The 25158-nt window shown below is 41.2% G+C and overlaps 2 protein-coding genes across 4 annotated transcripts in view; both read left to right on the forward strand.

Moving 5' to 3' along the window:
- Positions 1-25158, forward strand: part of CNTNAP2 (contactin associated protein 2) — a 1400287-nt gene that overhangs the window by 1256802 nt on the left and 118327 nt on the right. The window contains exons 17-18 of the mRNA XM_042471198.1: positions 8569-8787; positions 14825-15061. Coding sequence (XP_042327132.1) covers positions 8569-8787; positions 14825-15061 — 456 coding nt within the window. The remainder of the gene's footprint in view (positions 1-8568; positions 8788-14824; positions 15062-25158) is intronic.
- Positions 1-25158, forward strand: part of PIGA (phosphatidylinositol glycan anchor biosynthesis class A) — a 579723-nt gene that overhangs the window by 75807 nt on the left and 478758 nt on the right. The gene's annotated exons all lie outside the window — the stretch shown is intronic.

Genomic DNA, 25158 nt, shown 5'->3' on the forward strand with positions numbered 1-25158 from the left:
AAACTAACCCCACAGCCCTGAGGGGACTTTTTCAGCAAAAATATATTCTTTATCAAAATTACAAAAACACTATGGGAGAGTTGGCAATGGGATGAAGGTAAATACCCTCCAGGTGTGGCCAGGGGCATGTGTATCTCTAACTTACCCATCCCTGCTCTATTGCAATGTTATGTAGCTTCTAAAAGAAATTTTTATATTGAATGTTCCCTCTTTGGATCTCTTATCACACTGGATTTGCTGTCTAGACACATTCATGAACTCACATTCTGAAAACGCTTACTGTAAGGGGTCTTTGAACTTAGCAGTTGTACTTCTGTGTAGAATTGTCCCAGGGACTCACATACAGAGCTACTTCTCACAGGGGTTTTATTGAATGCACAAAAATCACAAGTGCATAGGAGGATTTGGCTGAGTTTGAATTCCAGCAAATATCAGGATAGTTGAAGTGCCCACTCACTATACACCTCTCCTTTCTGAGGTGTAGTCATCTGTTCTAGAAGGCGGCATCAAATTCCTCCATCTGACTGGGGGATCTGTAGTAGACTCCCACCAGAACCATCCTTGTGTTCCTTCCCCTTATTTTATCCCGATGCTCTCCACCTGGCTTCCGTTGATTATGTCCTGGATCTCTTCACTGGTGTTGTAAATATCTCTGACATATGTGCTACCTCCTCCTTCCTGTTTGGCCTATTTCTCTTTAAAAGGTTATAACCCTCTATTTCCACACTTCCAGTTCTGAGACTCATCCCACCATGATGTGCCTATTATATGATATTTGCTTTGTTGTACTTGGAGTTCGAGTTCATCTTGCTTATTTCCCATACTCTGTACATTAGTGTAGAGACATCGCAGACCATGGGTCCTCTTTACTGCTGCCTATGCCAATTTTTTTGCCTCCCACTGTTGGGTCCTGACCTATTTGTCTTGTTTCCTCTTTGTCAGTTTGACTATTTTCTCCATCCCTTTCACCTTCTATAATATTGTCTCCCTCCCCTATGGAACTCAGTTTAAAGCCCTCCTGATCAAATTTGTTGAGACTGTTGGCAAAAAACATTTCTTCCAACTGGCGTGAGATGCAACCTATCCGTTGCCAGAAGCCCGCCCTGTCATGGAACCGCAGCCCATTATCAAGAATCTCAAATAGTTCTCAGCGGCACCATCTGCGGAGCCAGTTGTTTACATCTGCTATTTTCCTCTCCCTTCCTGACTGTGCCCTTCCAACTGCCGAAAGAGCGAGATGACAACTTTGCATCCATTTCTTCAGCTTCCTACCAAGAGCCTTGTAATCCCTTCTCATGTTCTGACGGCGTGTCTTGCAGTGTCGTTGGTTCCCACATGGACCAAAAGGAAGGGGGTATGGTCAGTAGGCTTGACCAGTCTTGTCAGCCTCTCTGTCACATCATGGATCTTTGCCCCAGGAAGACAACAATTTAGGACCAATTTTATAAGTATGCAAAGGATCTTGTTCGTACCTTTGGGTCTAACTGTGAAAAGAAGTTGAGCATAAGCTTTCCACAGGCTTGATCTACTTCCCTCTATGAAATTATAGATAAAAAAGTATTAAATGGAAATTTTCTCAAAAACTTGAAAAAACGATTAAGCAGATTAATGCAGAAGATCGATTTATGAAACAGCATGTTCAAACTGACAGTTTACAAATTCCCCAACTCACTCTATTCTGGTTCATATGTCTAAGCCCACGAGTGACAGTATGAGTTATGCATTTGACATCAGGTTCCTTACTGGTTCTTTTTTTAAGAACCACAAACAATCCCCATTTCTGATAGTGTGAATGAATATTGGATCAATTCTGGATCGTGCTGCCACCATTCCAGAAATGGAAGCACCTCCATTTTGATCCAAACATGGCAAGTGGGAACAGCAACTGAGTTTAAATGTACTACAGTGATTCTGTAGCATAAATGTAGTGAGACACACAAACTGAATCTGATAAGCTTATCGACACGGCATTGGAGGAACGGGAAGGGTAAGGAGTGGAACGGAATGGAATGGGGGGGGACGTGGTTTCCACACCGGAGAACGCCACCAATGCCCTCGGGAGTCCCCAGGCCATGCCCAGCCATTCCACAGCAGCTAATTTTGAAGAACATTTCAAAAACTGGCCTTCAAAATCGGCTGCCAGGATGGCTGGGGAACAACTTGGGATCTCCCAGCAGAATCTGTGGCGTTCTCCTGTGAGTCGAAGGCTTTCATGGCCGGCATCCATAGTTTTTTGTGGGTTTTCAGGATATGTGGCCATGTTCTAGAAGAGTACCTCTGAAGATGCCAGCCACAGATGCTGGCGAAACGTCAGGAAGACAGTCTTCTAGAACATAGCCCGAAAAAAACCCACAAAAAAACTACACATTTCCCCTTTTCATTCCAATCCTGTTCCTCCAAGTGCCGTGTGATAAGCTTATGCGGATCTCTTCGTTACAAAAATAAGTGTGAATGAGCCCAAGAAACACCTATAAATGGATAGCAGTCTTGGGAATGCAGTCACTCTGTGAGCATCCCTTCTACTGACAAGCTCATTGTGGCAAATTTGTCAAGTGAAGAGCTATCACATATAGAGCTCAGCCCCGAGAATGTAAAAATGAAATCAAAGCACCAAAGGCATTAAGCTAGGTGGGAAACAATCACATACTAGGTTCAAAAGAGAGGTTGAGAATTTCCAACAATGAGCTGGGCAGCCTCATGTTCAAAATGCTCAATAAAATAATGGGATAGAGTTAGTAGAGGATCACAGCTGGAAAAGAACTTTTACGTTGTTAACAGTTAAGCATAAGATACTCTGGCATGCTGAGTACAAGCTTTTTCAATTCCACTTATCATCCATCCTCACAAAGAGAACATTTATAATTTGCTACTTTTTTGTTTTGAACATGGCCATGTACTTTGCCAGTTTCTACAAAGCTTTTAAATCAAAGCCGGATTAAAAACATGTTGGCCGAAATTCCCATGCACAAACACTTGATTAGAAATATTATTATAGACTGAATATCTGACAACCCACTACCTCCAAGTTTAATGATTAGGCACTTTTTCAAGGCTGCTTTTAAACCTTTCTTTAATACATTCTGCACATTTGGGCAAAGTTGGAGGCACCATAGAGAAACTGTACACAAAATTCAAATCATGGGGAGATCAGTGGGTATGCTTTGGGGATGGGGCTCAAGCCCCCTTTGGGATTATGGGAATGGTCAATCGGTTCTACGATTTCCCCGAATTGGCAAGGTCCCCTCCCAGGCTCCCATGTTGTGTGTTTTGGAATTACCTCCAGAGATCCCTTATAACTCAGTGTCTCTCAGTGACGGAAAAGGAGAGTGGCTTTGTCTTCAAAAGAAGAATTGCTGTGCAACTGAAGAGGAAGGGTTGTTTGCTTGTTGTTCATGGAGTACAGAGGAACTAGTTGAACTTTCACACCCCACCTCAGTAACTAACCTTCAAACAGCAAGGCTAATTTCTGAAGTCAGAAGTAATGTTTCTAGTCATAAGTCTTAGACAGAACTAAATGCTAAACACACATAGAGCAATCATAAGCAAAGCAAAGGACCATTGGTCCACCTTATCAAAAGTGGTAGCTCAAATTTTTCCTCAGTATAAAAAAAAAATTAGTTCAGAGATTTCCCTCCTCTTTCCATGGCTGTATTTGCCTCCTTTTCTAGCGATTGGAATAAATGATAAAAGTCGACTATCAGGTGGGGGGGGGGACTCTATGCATTCCTTTAGAGTAGACATGTATTCAATGAATGCCACTCCCTGCCCTCTCAAGCCCTTCACTGAAGATATATTAGGCTGTGCAGTTAAGCTATACAATATATCAGAATTTGTCAATTAACCAGCTATATAACCAATGATCAGCCTTTTATAAACATATGACTCACACCTTGTTTACCTGTTTGTTTAACATTGTAGCAAACCTGCATTCTCCTTCCCAAAGCTTTACACACACTACTAGTGTGGCCTGCCTCCTTCTCTCCTGAATTTCCCGTTTGTATACTTATATCTCGGTACCCGCCCCATGTCACACTTCTCCCCGCCTCGTGACCGATTTGTCTTCTGTAACAGGTACACACACAACATTTGGAACACACTATCTTCTTCTTATCGTTAACACCTGATGAAACCTTCTATTACTCTTGACATCCCACAGCATAGTCATATAAAAACAAGCATCCAAGTCAGCAACATGACATATCATACTTCCAGTTTGAAAACATACATAGTATAATAGCATACATAACACCTGGATCAAATACATAATATGGTCCACCGTACAATAATCATTGCAGGATTAACCCAATCCCTGTCGGAAGGAGCCAAAGATTTTCTGGGGGATATGTTATGAAGAAGAAACCATGGAGGGGAATACTTGCCTGGAGGAGGTGGGGAAAAAACAGAACTGTTGTTGAATTCCACCCATCACTGTGGCCTGGTGCTAGGAAAACCTGCCTCACTGCAGAATCAGTAGTTCTTTCCTCTGAATGCTAGCAGAAAATCAGAGGAAGTTTTTTTTCTTTGCCCCTGAAACACCATTGCTCTGGGAAGTAAAGAAGTGAGAAAGTGGGTCATGGGTTGGATGGGTAGCTGGTTACTAATAATACTAATACATATCTTGCAAAAAAAATAAGGGAACTTCATTAAGGAACCAAATATTTCCACCCCAGCATTTTATATTAGCTGTGTGTGTGTGGAACCCATTGAGTGGGGAGGAAAGAAACAGGTGTCAAACAAAAGTATATCAGCATCAAGAAGTATATTATTATATGATTATTATTATTATGATTATTATTATTATATTGCATCCCATCTTTTCCCCAGTACTGGCCCCAAGCCGCCTTACAAAATTTAAATGATACATTTTAAAATCTAGAAAAAGTGTGTGTGTGTGGGTGGTGTATACACACACACACCACACACACATTATATAATATACTTTTCTAGATTTTAAAATGTATAACATTTTAATATTTTAATTGGTGTGTGTGTGTTGTGTATATATATATATATTAAAATAAATAAAATATACATATTACAATAGTAAACATTAAACATTTAAATACACTACAATTTACAAGTCCTAGATATAGGCTCAGATTATCCCAAAGGCCTGCTGGAGCAGAGATTTTTGCCTGCCTCCAAAAGCACATTAAGGAAGGAGCCAGTCTAGTTTCATCAGGAGGCAGAGTTCCAGAGATGGAGAAGCCACTGCGGAGGCCTCTCCTATGTTTCCATCAGGCACGCCTGTGGAGATGGTGGGACTGAAAGAAATCTCAAGGCATAGCGGATCATAGGAGGAAGTGGTTTCAATAACTGGATCCAAGCCCTACGGAGCTTTATAGATCTGGAAACAGATTGGACGCAGTGGGGCTGTTTTAACAGCAGAGTTGTTTCCTGCCAACCAGCCCTGGTCCACAATCTGGCTGCAGGTCTTTTTGAACCCGCTAGAGTTATAGATTTTATCTTCCTGCAGACACCTAGTTTCCTTGGTTGAACTACTGGCCACAGTTACTACTGTGGAGAGACTTCTTGTGAAGGGAAGAAAATATGTGCCGTGGCTAACACTGGTGAAAGTTTCTACTGCCAGCTTCTCTGGATTAATACCGTAGATAAATTCCAGGACCAGGCTGAGGAATCATACCTTCCGAAGACAATCCTTCAGACTATTAGCGTTCTGTTGCGAAAAGAACACCAGTTGGATGACAATATAATGACACTTGGAAGAACATTTGATTGGCTCTCTTATGAAATGGGCAAAGTATATTGCAACATCTGTCACACAGCAAGTGAAATGAGTATGCCAGTTTTTCACAAAACTTCAAAAGACAAGGATACATGTGAAACTTTTGTTAAGAAAGACTTTTCAAACTGGAAGGAAGTTCTAGATTCCATAACCATCAACATTCACATTTTCACCATTTCAAGTTGTGGCTGCTGATAAAGGTGGTGTAAATGTTTATGCCACTTACTCAGAAGAAAAACAGAAGCAAACATAAGGAGCTAGAAAGGCATGTAAAAAGATAGAAAGTTTTATCCTCTGTAAAGTATCTTGCCTGTCAAGGCCTTGCAATTTGTGACCATGTTGAGGAAGGACAAATCTTAGTCAACTCCTGTTGCTTTGTGGTAATGATGTTCCCCAGCTGAGACCATGGAATTGCTGGAAAGAGTTTCAGATGGGATTCACACTTATCCCATCCAGGAAGCACAAATGACAATGATCGCATGAAAGCCTTTCAGATGAAGTCATGCACATCCCATCATTGTCCTGCCGTTAACCTGTCATTAAAGTGACATTGGCTGGCATTTTCCATTAATGGAAGTTTGTGTTAATGCAATGCCACTTTAATTACAGGTTAATGGCAGGATTGGCACTATGATTGGAAACCCTTTCACACTATCACAGTTACAGACAGGTTAAGGATGGGATAAAGATGGGGAGAGTGATCCCATCCCTATCCCTTCCCCATGTGAAAATCTCCCGTGACTGGATCGTACAAATTATAAATGGATTTAATTATCTATTGTGAATTAGAGTCTTAAGAACATAGTTTTAAATGTTCTACATACATTATTGAGAGAGACTGAATCAGCTGTTAGCTACAGTGTAATTGTGGATGAGACTACAGATATCATCACAAAGGAGCAGGTTTCACATTCCTTTTACGTTGCCTCAAAAGAAATGTCTGTGGAGTTCTCTTTTGTTCTTTGTTTTTTATGAGACGGATGCTATAACTTCTACAAGTCTTTCTCCTATTTTGAAAGATGTAGTCTGCCACTTTAATCTTCCTCCTGACAGGTGTCATGGCTAATGCTATGATGGTGCATCAAATATAGCTGGACGCATTAGTGGGTGGCAGATTCTTGCGAAGGAAGAAGAACCAAGAGCACTCTGTGTGAACTGTGTGGTCCTTGCTGTGAATTTTGTAGTGCAGGATGCCTCAGGAAATGTTGCTATGTATAAAAACATTTTGAGTGAAGTAGCTGACCTTATTACTTTTGTCAGAAGTTCATCCAAACTTCTTGCCTGGTTCAAAAAATTTCAAGGAGAAGAGGAGAACATACATCTGAAATGATTTTACTGCACAACATGGACTGTAAGAGCAGCTTACTCTTGCTCTTAATTACAGAAAGCTGATTGATTTCTTTGAGAATATGGCATCTGAGGAAAGGGGAGATGCTGGGGCAAGAACGGATCGTTGTGCACAACGCTTGCAGAGGTTTGCTTCCTTCTTCATACTGCAGCTCTTCATGCTTGTGTTTGCCATTTGGACACCCTAAATATAGCACTACAAACATGTAACCAACAGTTCCATCAAGCAGAACTTCTTTGTTGTCTGCCAAGGGAGTATAAAGCAGCTGAGGAACAACTTTGAAGAGTTCTGGACAAAGACCATAATGATAACAAAAGGAAGCCCTGCCCTCCCTAGCCACAGAAAAGTTCCACAACGTGTTAATCCTAGGTGTGAGACTCACTAGTTTGAGTCTCCTGAGGGATTCTATATGAAAATATTCCATGATGTTTTTGATAATGTCAGCAGCAGTTTCCACAATCACATTTCCTCAGATGTGTGCAAACACATGAGCAAAATTGAAAAGTTTGTCATTGGAGAGATTGATAGCACATCCACTTCAGGCTTTTATACAACTGACATGGATTCTTCTCTATTACAACTACATCATGATATGCTGTTGGATATTACAAGGGAGAAAAAAGTTAAAGTTTCAGCTCTTCATGATGTGGTTGATCTCCTCAGTGGGAGCAAATATCCCAAAGCTAATATCTGCAGCACCTACTACCAGAATTGACAAAGCTGATCAAAATCACCCTTACAATACTGGTTTCATAATATTCATCAGAAAGTCATTTTAATGCCTTTGAAGGATAACTGTGGTCAAGCACCGGCCAAGCCACATGGCTGTTCTACACGGGCATAAAGAGATCAGTTTTGAGATAATAACTAATCAGCACCAGTCAGAAGAAATCCATTCAGTGTGGAAGAATCTTAGAACTGCATATCCTGAATATATTTCTTTTGCTCTGTGCTTTCTTTTGTGAATGTTTTGTTATCTATCCTTCAGTGCTCCCTCTTGTTAGAGCGGTTAGCTACAATAAATTTATTTAAATCCATAAACAGAGTTTATTGATTTTATCTGGGGCTTCAACTTGGATGATATATTGCATGGGCCTTTGGATGGTGAGGCCCTGTATATACTCATGTATAATTCTAGAAATTTTAGTCATAAAACTGACCCAAAAAAAAGTCAACTTATCGATGGGTCAATGTAAGTACTCTAGGTGCTGTACTTTGTACATATACACACAGAGAGAGAGAATTATAAAAATTGTATTCTCAGAAGTTGTTTGGATTCTATAAATCTTGGTCAAATGTAACATTGTAGCAAAAAGCTACCTCTTCATGTAATTCAGAATGTAATGGAAATTAAAATTAATTGTTAACTGCAAAATTTAGATTGACTTTTTTTTTTAAAAAAATCACATAACATTCAGCCACATGTAAAACCATTTTTCTAACCATTTAAAAAATGTCATTATTTTCTCATCAGCTGCAACAGATGTGTCCTTTTCATTTGATGTTGGAAATGGCCCAGTAGAGATTGTTGTGAGGTCACCCAGTCTACTCAATGATGATCAATGGCATCGGGTTACTGCTGAGCGGAATGTCAAAGAGGCCAGCCTACAGGTGGACCAGCTCCCCAAAGAGATCCGTAAAGCACCAACAGAAGGCCATACCCGACTAGAATTGTATAGCCAGCTATATGTTGGTAAGCAGAAGTAGTATGTTGCTAATCTATAGAAAAATAATCCAATGCTGTTCAATGTGCTGTTTGTCCCTGTGATCCATAAAAGGTAAGCAATCAGTATGCATGCATTTAAAAATATTTCTTTTCTCTATAATCTGACAGTTCTGAATCTCCCAAAGCAGTTTGCTACAGAATAACAACAATACTGATCAGTCATACAATGAAGTAAAGGAAAAGAATTGGTTTAGTGAACCAATAAAAACATAGTAGTAAAACACAGTGCTAATCCTGGACATATCAAAAGGACGTAAGATTCACTGGGGAAGGCATGCCATAAGCAGGGCTTAATAAATGGAGAAAGCTGTTTTATTTTACTACCCACCTTAAATAGAGCAGTGAAGCTTGGGAAAAGGGCTTCTAATTATAATCTTTGCATCTGAGTAGGTTAGGGTTTGAATCATGCAGCCTGTTGTCCATATGCAACCACTAAGGCTGTTTTCCAAAGATTTGACAGAAGTGTTTTAGAGAGGATTTTAAAAAGCAATTGAATAGTTAACTCCTGTAGACTGTGTTAGGACTTTATCACACAGGAGGCAAACATCATTAAATTGGCATTAAATCCTGTCAATTTCATAAAATAACAGGTTGATTTTCATATGACGTCATCGTTATCACGCCATTATCCCATGAATAAAGCGGCAAAATCACACCACATTTTATTCATGGGATTTTCCTGTGAATAAAAAGTGGCGCAATTTTGCCATTTTATTCGTGGGATAATGGCAGGATAATGGCGACATTGCACAATGTCGTATGAAAATCAACCTGTTATTGCACAATATTGATGGGATTTAATGCCGATTTAACTACACTTGTTAACCTTAGTGATTGCAGGTGGAAAGGCAAGAGTGCTGATCTCAAGGCGGTTGCTTATTGATTGCTTCAGCTTTTGGCCTAGGAGGAGGGTGGAAGGAACAAAGAGAACTGAACAAGTGAGAGTAGAGGGAGTCATATCTTTCCTTCCTTATGGTCTATTTCAACACACTGGGAAGAGCAGTGTCAGAGTATAATCCTGAAGGCAAAAAGATTTTTTACTTGACCACACTGAAGCATTATTTGGTGGAGTCCAATGGAAATGGATCCCCTTCCATGGGAGGCTGCGTTGGCCCCCTCCCTGCTCTACGTTTGCCAGCAGGCAAAGATCTTTTTGTTCAAGCAGGCTTTTAATGTGTCATTACTTGTATGGCTATTGTTGGTTTTTTTTAATGGGAGTGGTATGCTTTATTTCTAACTTTTGTATGCTTTTCAGTAATTTTATTTTGTTTACAATCTATAGTTTTAATCTGATGAATTTAATTATGTTTAAAATTTTGTGAGCTGCCTTGGTTCCCACTCTAGGAGAAAGGTAGCCTATAAAATAGATAGATAGATAGATAGATAGATAGATAGATAGATAGATAGATAGATAGATCAAAGTGGGGATATTAAAATTGACATCCCCGACTAAGGGCCCTATCACATTATACTGTTATAGCGCTATTATTCCACTAACTGCCAAGGCAACATTCTGTGGAATTCTGGGGTTTGTAGGTTAGTGAAGCCCAAGAGCTCTCTGGCTGATAATTCAAAATGCCCCTCCCTAAACTGTATCTCCCAGGATTCAATACATCAGGCTAAGATCCCAGCATGACTCTTTTCTGTAATCAACTGAAGTTCAGGGTTCAAAGAAGCATTGGATTATGACCTGAATAAGGTGAAGCAATTCATCCCCAAATGGTGGAAGAAAGTGTTCCCCAGGCTTAGCTCGCAAGTCTGCTGTGATTCAAGGGTTCAAGAGCAGGCACCCCAAAATGCTGCTTTGGACATCATGCAGGACACAGTGAAGATTTTCATACCAGCTCCTGAATCATTCAGGAAGCAGTCATTTCCCATGAATGCAAAATTTCCATTCACAGGAAATGACTGCTTCTCGAACAATTCAGGGAAGGCAAGCAGACAATTCCCTGCTGTTTAGGAAGCGTGTCAGGCTTTCACACACATGCACTTCCTAAATGTTTTAGCAGGGTTAAGCACAGGTCTGAAAATCTTCATAGACCAAATTCTCGGGATATTTACAGATTTTTGTTATAGTAACTCACAAAAGAGTAGGCAGGCACAGCTCCATCATGCCTAGGCCCAGAGAAAGATTAAAGGTCTTCCCTCCATCTTAACTGCTGCCATTCTAGCCTTGGAGGGGGGGGCGGAGAGGCAGGCAGGCACTGCTTCACCATGCCTAGGCCCAGAAGACTCTCCTTTCAGTCTTCCATTATATACTGTATGCAGTAGCGAGAGTGACCCAGTCACTCTTGCATTAATATATGTAGTGTGCCATGAAGTCATTGTCTTTCTTCATACCTCTACTAATGGATTAGAATTTGTGAATATAATTCAGTTCTAACTTGATCCATGGAGAAAGGCAAGTATGAAATTATTGTTGTTGTTGTTAAGCTGTTTCTTTTCTAGGCTTAATTTGTAATTTTCATATTCAAGGCCCATAGCCTGTAAGTGCCTTACTGTATGTTCAGGATACACAGACATATTGTACATATTGCCAATAGGCAAATTAGAGATGAATTATGGGTATTTTCTTTTTCTTACATCTGCATTACCAGCCTTCTCTACTTAGTAGTGTGTTCTCTTCTCTGCTGACATGAAATAAGATCTCAGAGTAGAAACATTCTCTTTGCCCATTGCGATAGACCAGTGAGTCCCAAAGTGGACAGTGTGCCTTCCGGAGGACATTGGAATTATCCAGGTGGGCATTGAGGGGAAAGGGGGCAGTAAGGGGCAGTGAGGAAAAAGTGGGCAGCAGGAAGCAGGGCTTCAGTCAAGTATTAGTGAATAAGAAAGGCAAGGGGAACTAGCGGCCTTTAGGATCATAGTAGGGTTGAGGAGTTAGAACACAGGGTGGTGGGGTAGAAGTGGCAGTCAAAAGGAGCTTTCATATTTGGGTGCCTGCATAAACTTGGCTGGAACTTGGCTGGCAGGTTGGAGCTACGTGGTGTTTCTGCTTTCTTCATCAGACAGGCCAACAGAAGAAGTATCAGAAGAAACAATATTTGTGTTGCTCAGGAAAGGGGGGACATGAAGCTGGGGGGGGTGCAGCTCTGTGGGAGGAGTATCCAGGATCAATTCTTCACCTCTTTCAAATTGAGAGTTCTTCTCTCTTGTGAAAAAAGGTTTAAAGTCAAATACGCTCCTCTCTGCCCTAGTGAAGAAGGATTGAGAGTCGTTTGTCACTAGGAAGAAGTTTCTTCTAAGGAGCAGCAACTGAGCAGCTGGTCAAGCAGCGACTAAGAAGCCTCTCACCCATGCTGGTCTTTGCCACAAGGCTGACATAGGAGAAGCTTCTTGGTCGCTCCTCATCCAGCTGCTCAGTTGCTGCTCCCAAGGTGACTGAGTGCAAAGGGAGGAGGGACCAAAAAGCCAATCAAGCAGTGGCTGAGATACCCCTCACCCATGCCACCCTTGTGGCAAAGGCTGGTACACATGAGTGTCTTGTTGCTGCTTGACTAGCTCCTTGGTCACTGCTTGACCAACTGTTCAGTAACTGCCCTCATTTGCACCCAGTCATCTTGAGAGCAGCAACCAAGCAGCTGCCAGCTGGCCTTCCTTTTGTTGTAAGGCTGGTGCAGGTAAGATGGAGTTGCTGGTCTGGGCTTCTACTGCAAGCACTGCTGTATTCACACATGAGAGCTGAGGAGGAAGAGGAGGCAGTGGCAAGCTGGGCTTCCAGGGGATGGGGCTTAAGAAGGTAGGTCCAAAAGGGAAGCCTCCCCCCTCAATGCCTTCTGAGTCCATAGAGGATTTGAAGGGCAGCCTTATTCTCGACCCCCCTGTAATCTGAACCCATGGAGGACGTGGAAGCCTCTTTTTTCCCCCCCCCCCCCCCCCGCCATCCAAGACCAGCACTGAATAGATACTCATAAAATGAATACATAATTAGGTTGATTATATGGTGAACATATAATTGGAATGGGCTTTGTAAATATCATCTATGCAAACCCCTTTGAAAATCTTACCATTTCTTCCAAATCTTAACAATTTGTCTCTTCACTTGCATGTTTTCTTTTAATATCACATAAGAATATCTGCTTTAGTAAATCAACCCCTAATTCTCAATTTAAAAGTAAATAGGTGGTTGTGTAGAATCATTTTTAGATGCTGGGATTTTTTTCCACAAAGAACAAATCATCTTAATGAATAATGATTGTACAATTGAGAAGACCATGCTGCCATTTCAGCGCTGCTGGTGATGTGGTACCTGCCATAGTGCTGAAGGCTTTATACATTTATTTCATTTGCTCCATTTCTATTAACACAAAAGAAAATTAAGTCAAGAAATTACTTGAAATGGTAAGTCAAGAAATTACTTTTCCATCCTCATCTTCTCATCATTTCACACAGTACTGATTCTATCTACATAAGTTGCCATATTTGCATTCAGTCTGATTGCAACATTATGTAGCTAGTTTTTTTAAAAAACACACACACACACAAACATGGTTGTATGAAGGTGTTTTACACTGAATCAGTCTGTTGGACCATATTGTCCAATAGCATCTACTACTGAGTGGCATCTGGGTTTTTTCCAGCTCTTTGATCTAAGATCCTATTAACAACTTAATAGAACCTGGAGGCTTCTGTATGCATGCTCCCATTGAACTGCATTAGTTCAAGTCCTACAGATGCAAACTTATTTTGTTTGCTTCTAATGTATGCTTGATTGATGGAAGGATGTACAGAGCCCACATTGTTCAAATAAAAGCATTTTAAAGGTTCTTTTTAATGAAACACATGAATCTACATGTGATAAAATGTGATAAACTTGCTTACTGGTGACAGAGAAATAGGCAGATAGATTTTGAAAGCATTCTGATCAAAAGTGCAGCTGTACAACAGGTGGGACCAACAGCAATAAAAATATATATAATATCTGTATCAAAGTGTTGCTGTGTATGTGTCCAGCAGGCTTAGCTGATATTTGCTGAGGCACTGTGGAAATCTTGGAACACCAGATTGCTAGTGGCAGAAGCACAAGAGTGAGAAATATCTCCATCATATGAAACAATGGAGGGAATTAGAACTTCTTATCTAGGAAGCAGTATTGCCTGTGCAAGTCCAACTTGTTCTACATAACTGCATATCTCATGAAAACAACATATTTGAAAAGGAAAAAAGAAATCTGTTCCCTCAGATTAAGTGTGTGCTCTGTGATGAAATGACTCAATCTTGTATATTTGTATCTTTTCTAATGTTTCTTTCTCATCTTTTATCCATTTTATTCACTAAAAAATGAAATTTTATTCATACCTCTGTGATAGTTCATTGAAAACAGTACAGTACTATCAAAATTATTTGAAAACTGTTGACAGCAATCTGCACTTCAGATTATTTGCATTAGTGAAAGTAAACATGTAGCTACTGGTAAGAATGGAATGCTAAAAGCTAATTTAGCAGTTGTGAAAAGAAATCTGAGACTGGTTTGGTTATGTCTCTGCCTCTGCTGGTTGGTAAAATCAATTAGTTTGTAGAACAACTGAATTTATCTTAATTGCCTGTCTTCTGCCTTTAAAATGATTAGTTGCAATGAGCAATAATTTGGCATAATATGTATCTGTCAATCTGTCAATCAGTCGAGAGTAAACCACGGTAGATATTTGCTTTCTAAGCATGATATCAAGATAACCCAGGTTTATGTGCTCTCCTGTATTTCAGACTAGCTTAACTAGAATGCTGCTTTGAAGCGGGGATGGAGGGAAGTAGGTCAACCTCATCTCCTACTAGACATTTATCAGAATGCCAATATGACCTGCTGGAACAACAGCCATTTCATCCGTGTACTTCTCTTGTCTCTGACTTGGCTAGGAAGCAGAGGGAGCAAGTTCTATTTTACAGGGCTTAGTTTGGCCCTCAGACATCAAGTGCTGACTCTACTGTATAATAAATGAGATCATTTACCATCCGGGGGTGGAAAAAAATGTTTGCTCTTACTTTAGCATTTTATATTCTTGTCCAGGTGCTGCAGGTGGACAGAAAGGATTTCTAGGCTGCATTCGCTCTTTAAGAATGAATGGGTTGACACTGGATTTAGAAGAAAGAGCAAAAGTCACACCAGGCGTAAAATCTGGTTGCTCGGGCCATTGCACCAGCTTTGGAATGTACTGCAAGAATGGGGGGAAATGTGTTGAAAAATACAATGGATACTCCTGTGACTGCTCCAGTACAGCATATGATGGCCCTTACTGCAAAAAAGGTAAGGGTCTAAAAGTGCAATCTTATGCAGCCCTACTCAGAAATAAACTGGATTTAGTGGACTGTACTCCTGAGTAACTATATTTACTGTTGTAGCCAAAATATGATAATCTAACAATTTCAGGTACAATACATAGACTTTTTGGATCCTATTTATATACAGTGGAACCTTGTTATACTCTGGGGTTTGGTTCCAAGATCCCCCGTGGATAACAAAATCCATGGATGCTCAAGTCCCATTAAATATAATGAAATAGCAAAATGGTGTCCCTTATAAAAATGGAAAATCAAGGTTTGATACTTGGGGGAAAAATTAACATTTTTAAACTGTGGATGCTTGAATCTGTGTATAAAAAATCTGTGTGTAAGAAGGGCCGACTGTACATAAAAATATGTGCATTTCTTCTATAAACCACAAAATGTATCACACTCATAGATCTTACCATAACTGTGCAGGAGATCTGGGTCATTTAACATATTTAGCAGAAGTCTATGCATTTCTGTGGGGTTATCCTTGCTAGTCTGTTACAAAAAAAAAAAAAGGAAGAGTTTTGTGCCACCTTAATGACTAACACATATTATTTGACATGAACCTTCATAAACTCCAGCTTATTTTATCAATTTATTTTTGAAAAATAGATTTCATGAACAGTTTCTTCTAGAACTTTTGAGACTAACTGAGACAAAGATGTTGATAGCATAAGCTTTTGTAGGAGCGAAGCAGACTGGCAGCTTGGCACAGGACCAGACTCAGAGCTGGCTGCTACTGCAGTCCTGAATGAGCTGGCAGCAAGGAGCGCTTTTTCAGCACTCCTTTTTTTGGCCAGATTCAGGCTGTTTTAGGCGGATATGTAGCAGGTTCCGTCCTCTTTGGGGGGGGTCACCTGCACACCCTGCCCCCAAAGTAACCAGAAGCTGCTCTTTCCTACTTATCTGTTTTGGGCCATAGATTAAGGTACAAAACACATTGCAGAAATAATCCAGTTTGAGACCACTCCTGGTTCAATGCTAGGGAATTCTGGGAACTGTAGTTTTGTGAGACATTTAGCCTTTTCTGTCAAAGAGCTCTGATGCCACAATAAACTACATTTCCCAGAATTACTTAGCATGGAGCAAGTGCAGTTAAAGCAGTCTTGAACTGGATTATTTCTTCAATGTGTTTTGGATCTAAGTCTACTTCATCAGATGCATGGAATGAAGTGCCTAGGAAGAGATATTTATACCTATGAATGAACATGCTGTAAACTAGCAATAAAAATCAAAATTTTGGTAGGTAGATGATAGCAATAGCAAGTAAATTTCTATACTGCTATCAGTGCACTTAAGCATCCCTAAGCAGTTACAACGTTTGTAACCTATTGCCCCCCAAAAAGCTGGTACTCATTTAGTAACTGGGCTGAGCAAACCTGAGCTGGTATTTGAACTCACAAACTTGTGAGTGAAGGCTGCATACAGGATTAACACTGCGTCACCAGGATCTCCAGAATGATAGGTTCAGTTTCACAAACTGTGGGACAAAGGGGAGAAGGATATTTCCTAAGCCAAGTGAGTAGATAACCATTTCAGTGGTGGAGAAAGTTATTGAAATACAATATGCTGCGGGGGAACCAGAAAGAAGAGTCTAAAAATGGGGAAAGTGGGTTTCTCATAAGGCTTGGATGTTAAATTAGTATAAGATGTGTGTGTGCCAGTAAACTATGTCATGTCTCTGTTACTCACTGTCAATTCTGCGTGTTTATCTGTCAATCTTCCTTTGTAAGTTTTTTGTTGTTATCATCAAGGACTGCTGTCCTGAGTGGCAGCAACATAGTGAGGAAGACTGAAGTGTTCTGCAACTGTTTTGGTATCTCCATTCCCTAATGTCTGATTTATGTTTGTTTTTCTTGGCCGAGAGAATGGCCTGTTTACCCAATGTAGGGTGCTGGATGGCATTGTTGACAAATGATACATGTTACATAGAATAGAGCAAGAAGTAGGGAGGGGAAGAAATGTTTGTGGCATTGGCAGTGCACCTGCATGGCAACCACAGGTAGCAAGCCATACACCATACAGTTTGTTGTGTTTCAGCAAACACCATTAAATACAATTATACGGGGAATCACCTACAGAATTCTAACCACATCCACCATTTACATACCTCCTAGGGGGAACATAGATGTTATAAAAAATCTAAAAATGCATGCATTTTTAAAGAACAGCACATCGGGCAACCCTTAAGGGCTGTACAGACTGTGCTGAAGGGCAGTCCTGCAGCCACCCCTTTCTGCTCCTGAGGGATGCCGGCACCCAAAACTCGCGTCCCCTCTGCCCCTAAAGACATGAAAAACAAGTTCCTTTTACGGACATCCCCAAACCACAATGCGCCATGTGCAACTGGTGTTGCTCATACACAGCACAGTTGCAGCAACTCAGTGCTTCACATCTCTGCACATTTTATGCCGTCCCACGGGGCGGGCGCACAGTCTGGCACACCCACATGTTCTAGGTTTGGGGATGTAGTTGCTGCACATTCCTGACCCTAGATCGGTGCTGCCCACAACGCTTTGTGCCCCTCTTACTGCGGCCTAGTGCATGAATGAGGCTGAAAAGAAGTTTATCATTATATCCAAACCTGTTTTTATTACCACCTTTGAGGAAAAATACTGTGGGTTGATAACCACATACCAGTAACTAGTTCCTACCTTAACCAATTCTTGAAACAACTATATTGAAAATTATTAATATCTGTAAAATTACCCTCTAACCTTTTTCACCCTACTAGTTTCTTAAGACAACAGTGAAACATCAGGTTTTGCTTAATAATTGTCACTCTTTGTTTAGACCTGGATTTCATGTTCTTACTCTGGTTACTACTTTTGACCATTCTCACTAGTAGCAGCTTGTTTCTGCTGCTCCAAGACAGGACCTGACATTGGATGCAAGCTACAGGAAAAGAGATTCCCTTCAACTTAGGAGGACCTTCCTGACAGTAAGGGCTGCTTGATAGTGGAACATACTCCCTCAGAGTGTGGGGGTCCCTCCTCCTGGAGTCCTTTTAAACAGAGACGTTGGCCACCTTTGGGGAGGCTTGTGGAGTTCCTGCATGGCAGGGTTGGACGTAATGCCCTTGTGGTCTCTTTCAACTCTACGATTCTATGATTCTAGACTTTGTGTCCCCCTCAGAAGAAAAACATAAATTAATAAGCAAAAAGCGTAAATACAAGCTTCACTCATATGATGGTGTTTGTTTACAAAATGAGGCAACCTATAAATTAGATAGATAGGTTATGATGTTTGCTTCCAAAGGCTGCTTGATAATTTACAAGTCTTGAAGAAACACAGAGACTCAAAACTAAATAGCTCTTTCCTTTCTCTCCAAAACTCCTTGAGCTAAAAAGGAGTGTCCCATTCACCTTCAAAGGGAAATAGTTTCTTTCATTCCATGACTAGACTTGGAGGCCATAGTTTTTCACATAGAGTCCTTCCTCTCCCCTGGGTTCACTACACAGTCAGAAAGTACGTCCTTCCGAGTTTCCCTTTCAACTCCTAGAAGGTCAAATCCCTTCTGAGAAGACATTTCTCAAGGGGCTGAAACTGCCCGTCGCTTGGCATCCTGCCTAAAGTGGTTTGCAGACAAAAAGACAGTGTGAATTAACAAAAGCGGTTATAAATAAAGTTTTTATTTATTATTTTTCTTGGCAATCCTAATGCAATGGCCCAACGATGGGTTAAAGGATGAGGCTTCCGCCACTTTGGGGCATGGCATCAATGAGCAAGCCCCCAAGCACTGAAGCTCTCCAGCTGCCAAAGGTGCCTGACTGCTGGGAAAGAGTGGATTTAATTGCTCCTGGTGGTGCGCATTTGGGACTGCAGCAGTAGTCCTGCTTGAGAGTGGACCATGTGGTTCACCCATGGTCCTGGGCCAATTGTGGTCCAGTCACAGCCAGAGCAAGCGAGAGCCACTCCTTGCTACCCCATCTGCTTCAGGCCAGTGTCAATATGCTGGGTGAGAATGGGGTTCTACAGGTACTTATTAAATTTAGGCCACATCTACCTAAACTGGAGAGTGGCAACTTGTTGAAAACTCCAGACGCTGTTTAGGCTACCACCCATCACCTCTAGCTGGCATAACCAATGAGAAGGGAGACTGAATATGCAATTCGAGAATTTTATGATGGGTCAAGACTTTGTCCACTACTGTCTTACCAGAAACTGGATTTTCAAGGAGAAGATGAGGCTGGGTTCTGCCCCCCCCCCCCCACCACACACCCACTTGTTTGCTTTACTATATGCGGGGATTCCCCCCCCCCTCATGAGGTGTTATAAACACAATGCACCAATCTTCAGCCTGCTTTCATACTATTTGCAATTTTATTTAAACTTGGTTGCCAGGTTTAGCATCATTATAAGATGTGAACTATGAGACAAGTTTTTATTTTGCTCTTCTGGAAGTCCCACTGCATGCCCTGGAAGACACATTTTTAAATAACTCAGTGTGCATTCCTTTATTGTGCAGGATTCGTGATCTTGGCTTGAGCAGTAGATGTTGGGAGAGTTCAGCTTGTAGCACTGCTATGGTGTTATCAAACGGGGGTTTCCTGCTCACCCAGGGTGATGCGGAGTGAGCAATGCAAATTCACGTCATAACGTTAATGTATTTTCAAACCTGTTGCTTTCAATGGAGCTCCTTGCGTGGTCCTCCGCGGAGCTTCCGAACGATCCTTAGGCACCACATTTTGGAGAGTTGCTAAAAAGGGATTGACAGGATGCAGCTCAGCTCGATTCGAATTCCCTGCAAATTGGCTGGTGTGTGGAATTTTTGCCCCATTTCCTTCCGGTGGCCCTTTCTGCTTTCAGGGCAAACTGGGGCTGGGGAGCGATCGTCCATTGGAGCCCTCTCTCTCATTCCCGCCCTCTCCGCCCTCTGCACCGTCTGGCAGAGGAGCCTGGCCAGCAAGCGCGCCTCTCTCTCTCGTCTCTCCACCACCACACACACACTACATACAGACAGACAGACGCACACACACAAATATATAGACAGAGATAGACATAAGACATATATACACACACACCACACATATATACACATACATACAGAGCAGTACAGACAAACACACACACATATATAGACACATACACACCATCCCACTCATAATATACACATACACACACACAACATACCACACACACACTCACATATATACATACACACACAAACATACACACACTCATATATACATACACACACATAAATAACAGACACACCACATAATATAGACACACACTCACATATATATATATATACACACTCACAACAACATACATACACCAAACATATGCATACAGCACACACACAACTACATACACACGCAGACATATATCATACACACAAAAAAAACATACACACACACACAACACACACACACATATATATATACACCAAAAAAACATACACACACACTCTTTGTTGGTGGTGTAATGATTGTGCATGTGTGTGTCAACTTAGGGCAAAAATTTGGGGGAAAGTAAATTGGGGGGGGCTTGAAAAAGGTAAGAATATCAATTATGGAATATTTATTTTATCATGATTCAAGAAAACCAGAGCCAAAATGGTCTTTATCCTAGTTCTTTTCGTGGACCTTCACATCTAGTCTGCGCTCAAGTCATTTCCGGACTTAGGGCAACCTAGTCAGAGAAGGTTTGATTTTGCCATCCTCTGAGGTGAGAGAGTGTGACTTGCCAAGGGGTTTCCTTGGTGGATTGGTTCGGGGGGGTTCACCCTTGCCATCCCTGAGACGACAGAATGTGAAGTGCCCAAGGGGTTTTCCTTGGGAGGATTGTTCAGGGGGGTTCACTGTTTCCCATCCTTGAGGCTGAGACAGTGTGGACTTGCCCAAGGGGTTTCCTTGGGAGGATTTGTCAGAGGGGGTTCACCCTTGCCATCCTCGGAGCTGAGACAGTTGGACTTGCCGGGGGGGGGGTTTAAACCCAAGTAAGGTCGAACCCTGTTGTCCTCCACCGCTGCACTTGCAGCACTTCCTCAGATGCATCTAGGTGCTCCAAAATATGTCTTTGATCTATTATTATTATTATTTATTATTATATAGAAAGAAAGATTGGCACATGAGCTTTCCTAAAGTTCGCTTCCTCAGATGCATTTATCTCAGAGGTGCAACAATCTCTATAAGATTATATTATGTTTTTGAAATAATTTAAGTTATTAGTTGCTGAGGCACCAGAGCTCCCTGACACAGAAGAGGCTCAATGTCTCAGGACACTACAGTTTCCAGAATTCCCATAGAACTGATCCAGTGCAGTTAAGTGGTTTAAACCATTATCTCCCAGTGTGTATGCAACTAAGAGAATGCAAACTGTCATGAAGGAGAGATGTGATAATAGATGAGGAGAGACAGGAATGATTAGTTAGCTGAATAGATGATGACGGGAGATAGATGTAATAAGCTGAAATAGATGAGGAGAAGCTAGAATGTAGTTACGAATAGATGAGGGAATGAAAGTAATGATGTGATATAGCTGAATATAGGAGAATGACGGAGAATAGATGTAGATATAGCTGAAAAGATGGGGAATGAAGAGAGAATATGTAGATATAGCTTGAAATAGATAGAGGACGGGAGATAGATGTAGATTAGCTGAAATAGATGAGCGGGGATGAAAGGAGAATATGTAGATAGCTGATATTAGGAGATAAGTAGATAGATGTAGTATAGCTGAAATAGATGAGAGAAGACAGGAGAATAGATATGATGTGGCGGAAATGAGGGGGCTCTGACACGGAGGATCCATTTGAATTTGGTGCCGAGGGTGGGAAATAGAGGGAGGAAGAAGGTGCAGCTTTCATTCATGTGAGGCTAGCATCACATGAATGGAACCAGGCTACTTTCCTCACCCGGAAGTGCAAAGGTTCAGATGTTTCGACCCCACTTAGCATGTGCAAGGGTCCCAATTTGAATCGTTGAATCCCCTGGTATGCACCAGTTGTGGTAATACATTGCACTCACTCTGCTTGCATGAATCCACATCACATGATTGCCTTGGATTCGATTCCCCCTCGATTCGGAAGGACATGGACGGCAACCAGTGTTGAAAATACATTAGCTATATAACATCAATTCTCATTGTTCGACTCGCAGTCACCCCGATAGATCCAAATATCAAGTGTGATAAGGCCTATGTGTTACACGCATAGTTTACTGTTTAGGTGCTTTCCTTATATAGCATGTAAAATCCTTTTCATTATTTATTAGACAAACGATAAAGAGCTCCCAACTTTACGAGGTAATGCTGCCGTTTCCGTCATCCTCACGAAGTCAGGACGTGCATCATTGGTAGTCCACTTTCATGGTCACCCCAGCCATCAAAGGTGAGGAGAAAGGAATGATCAGCCTCTCCCTTCCTTTTTTTCACTTAACCAGTAAAGAATTTTGGTGAACTAAACTTGAAGCAAAACAGCTTTTCAATTTTCAATAAATGTCAATATTTACTTGCATGAATAATTTTTTATATTTGCATTCATATGATGTAGCTCTGCAAAAACAATCAAGTTTACTCTGTACTTATTCATTTATGAATTTAATTTATTCTACTGCTGATTGTTGGCCTCAGTATCCACAGCAAAACAAGTTGTAGGTTGCTGTTTTCTTATTCTTTCATTTAAATAAGGCTACAACTGTCATAGTTGAACTATGCATTTCAAATAGCAGAAAAACTGACTGAGGCCAAAGTTATAGGACTGCGTTTAAACTTTTTGCCGTTTGGGATTATTAGGTCTGGTTTACTAAATTTACATTCCAATGAAGACTGGGGTGTAAATCTGAAAGAAAAATATGTTACAATACAGTTCTATACCTTTGAACAATTAACTCACGTTCTCCCCAGATCTGTGTACAAACCTGCAGAAGAGATTAGAACCAAGGTACTGATATTTTATTAATTATGTTTCTTCTTCGTGGTCTCTGTGACTCACACAAGTGGGTATGTTCTGCACATGTGCAGAGTAGCTAGGAGAACTCCTATAGCTAAAACAGAGAGATTTCGGTGGTAACCCTCCCCTCCTCCAAACATGCATGCACGTTCCAGCTTTCTGCCTCAGTGTGTCCAAAGGAGGGTGACCAAAATGGTGAAGGGTCTGGAAACCATGTCCTATGGGGAACGACTTAGGGAGCTGGGGATGTTTAGCCTGGAGAAGAGAAGGTTAAGGGGTGATATGATAGCCCTGTTTAAAGACTTGAAGGGATGTCATATTGAGGACGGAGCTAGCTTGTTTTCTGCTGCTCCAGAGAACAGGACCCGGAGCAATGCATGCAAGCTACAGGAAAAGAGATTCCACCTCAACATAAGGAGGAACTTCCTGACAGTAAAGGCTGTTCAACAGTGGAACACACTCCCTCGGAGTGTAGTGGAGTCTCCTTCCTTAGAGGTCTTTAAGCAGAGGCTGGATGGCATTTGTTGGGGATGCTTTGATTGAGATTTCCTGCATGGCAGGGGGTTGGACTGGATGGCCCTTGCAGTCTCTATGAGTCTATCAGTTCCTTTTCATCTGCCACAGTGTCAGCAGTGCATGGGAACTTTTTAATGGTTTTGCAGTTTCTGAGACTTTACTTGACATTTTGCTTATTTTATTTTTATTTTATTTTATTCTTTCCTGTTTTGTCTTTTTTATTTTTTTGCATTTTTAAAATTATAAAAGTTAATTAGAATATAGGGATTTTCATACTTATTAGTACCATGGTTTCTATCTACTTACCATATATACTCATGTACAAGTCAACCTCATGTATAAATCAAGGGAAGGCTTCAGGGTCAAAGTTATGGATTTTGATATGACCTGTGCATTAGTTGAGGGTAAAACCTAGGGTGCTATAACAAAGGATGGAAAGGGGAAAACACCACTTCCGTCCTTCCTTCTCTTTCTTTGGACCTCTCCCAATGACCTGCCACCACTTCCCAGGTGCTGGAGGAGAGCTTTCAAAATTGGATTGGGGAGGAAAGGAAGTGGAGTTAAATGGGGTGTTTGATGTGAAAAGAAGGCTTTAAAATTGGATTGGGAAGGGAAAGAAGTAAACTTCAATGGGGTGTTTGATGGAAGAGAAGATTTTAAAATTGGATTAGGAAGGGAAATAAGTGAATTAAAAGGTGCGCTTCTTTGATTGGAATAGAAGGCTTTCAAATTGGACTGGGAAGGAAAAGATGTGGAGCTAAAAGGGGTGTTTCTTTTATGGGAAGAGAAGGCTTTCAAATCAGACTTGGAAGGGAAAGATACGGAGCTAAAAGGGGTGCTTCTTTGATGGGAAGAGACTGGGAACCTCTTTCACACACACAGAAACGTTTGCTTCAAGGTACGAAGAATAGGGCATCAGGCAGTGCTTGTTTCAGGGCCTTTCTAAGCAGTATTAGTGTACTGACCCATCTATAAGTCAAACCAAGATTTTAGGGTCAATTTGGGGGCTTAAATTTCTCAACTTATAGTTGAGTATATACAGTAACTGGAACAATCGTGTGTGTTACTTTCCTTACCCTCCCTTTCTTATATTTTCCCCTTTCTAATTCACTTTTAGTTATATTAGTGGCCAAGCAGGGAGATTAGAAAGATGTATATAGTTCATATCACAAAAGTGTGTTCTAATCCCAGCTCAGTCATGTAAATCCACAGGGTGACATTGGGTAAGTCACACTCTCTCGCTCATGGTAGAAAGGGGGGGGGGTTGGATGGCCCTGGGAATCCCTTCAAATGCTAGGTTTTATCCATGGCAGAATTCCTGCCATTGCACCCCACCCTGCCCTTCTTCTCTTCTGTGAGGGTCACACTCTCTCAGCCTCAGAGGCAGGGCATGGTCAACTCTCTCTCTCTGCACCTCTCCCATGGTGATGGTAAGGTCATGCAATAATAATAATAATAATAATAATAATTGGCAAGGAGAGTGCAGAATATCCTTGAATGAGAGAGTGTGACTTACCCAATGTCACCCTGTGGATTTACATGGCTGAGCTGAGATTACACTCTAGCCTCCCAGTTCACCATAGAAATTCACTGGGTGATCTTGGGCAAGTCACATGCTCTCAGCTTCATCTCCAACTCCTAGGTATTCCTTCATGGTA

This window comes from Sceloporus undulatus, chromosome 6 (assembly GCF_019175285.1).
Source record: "Sceloporus undulatus isolate JIND9_A2432 ecotype Alabama chromosome 6, SceUnd_v1.1, whole genome shotgun sequence".
Lineage (NCBI taxonomy): Eukaryota > Metazoa > Chordata > Lepidosauria > Squamata > Phrynosomatidae > Sceloporus > Sceloporus undulatus.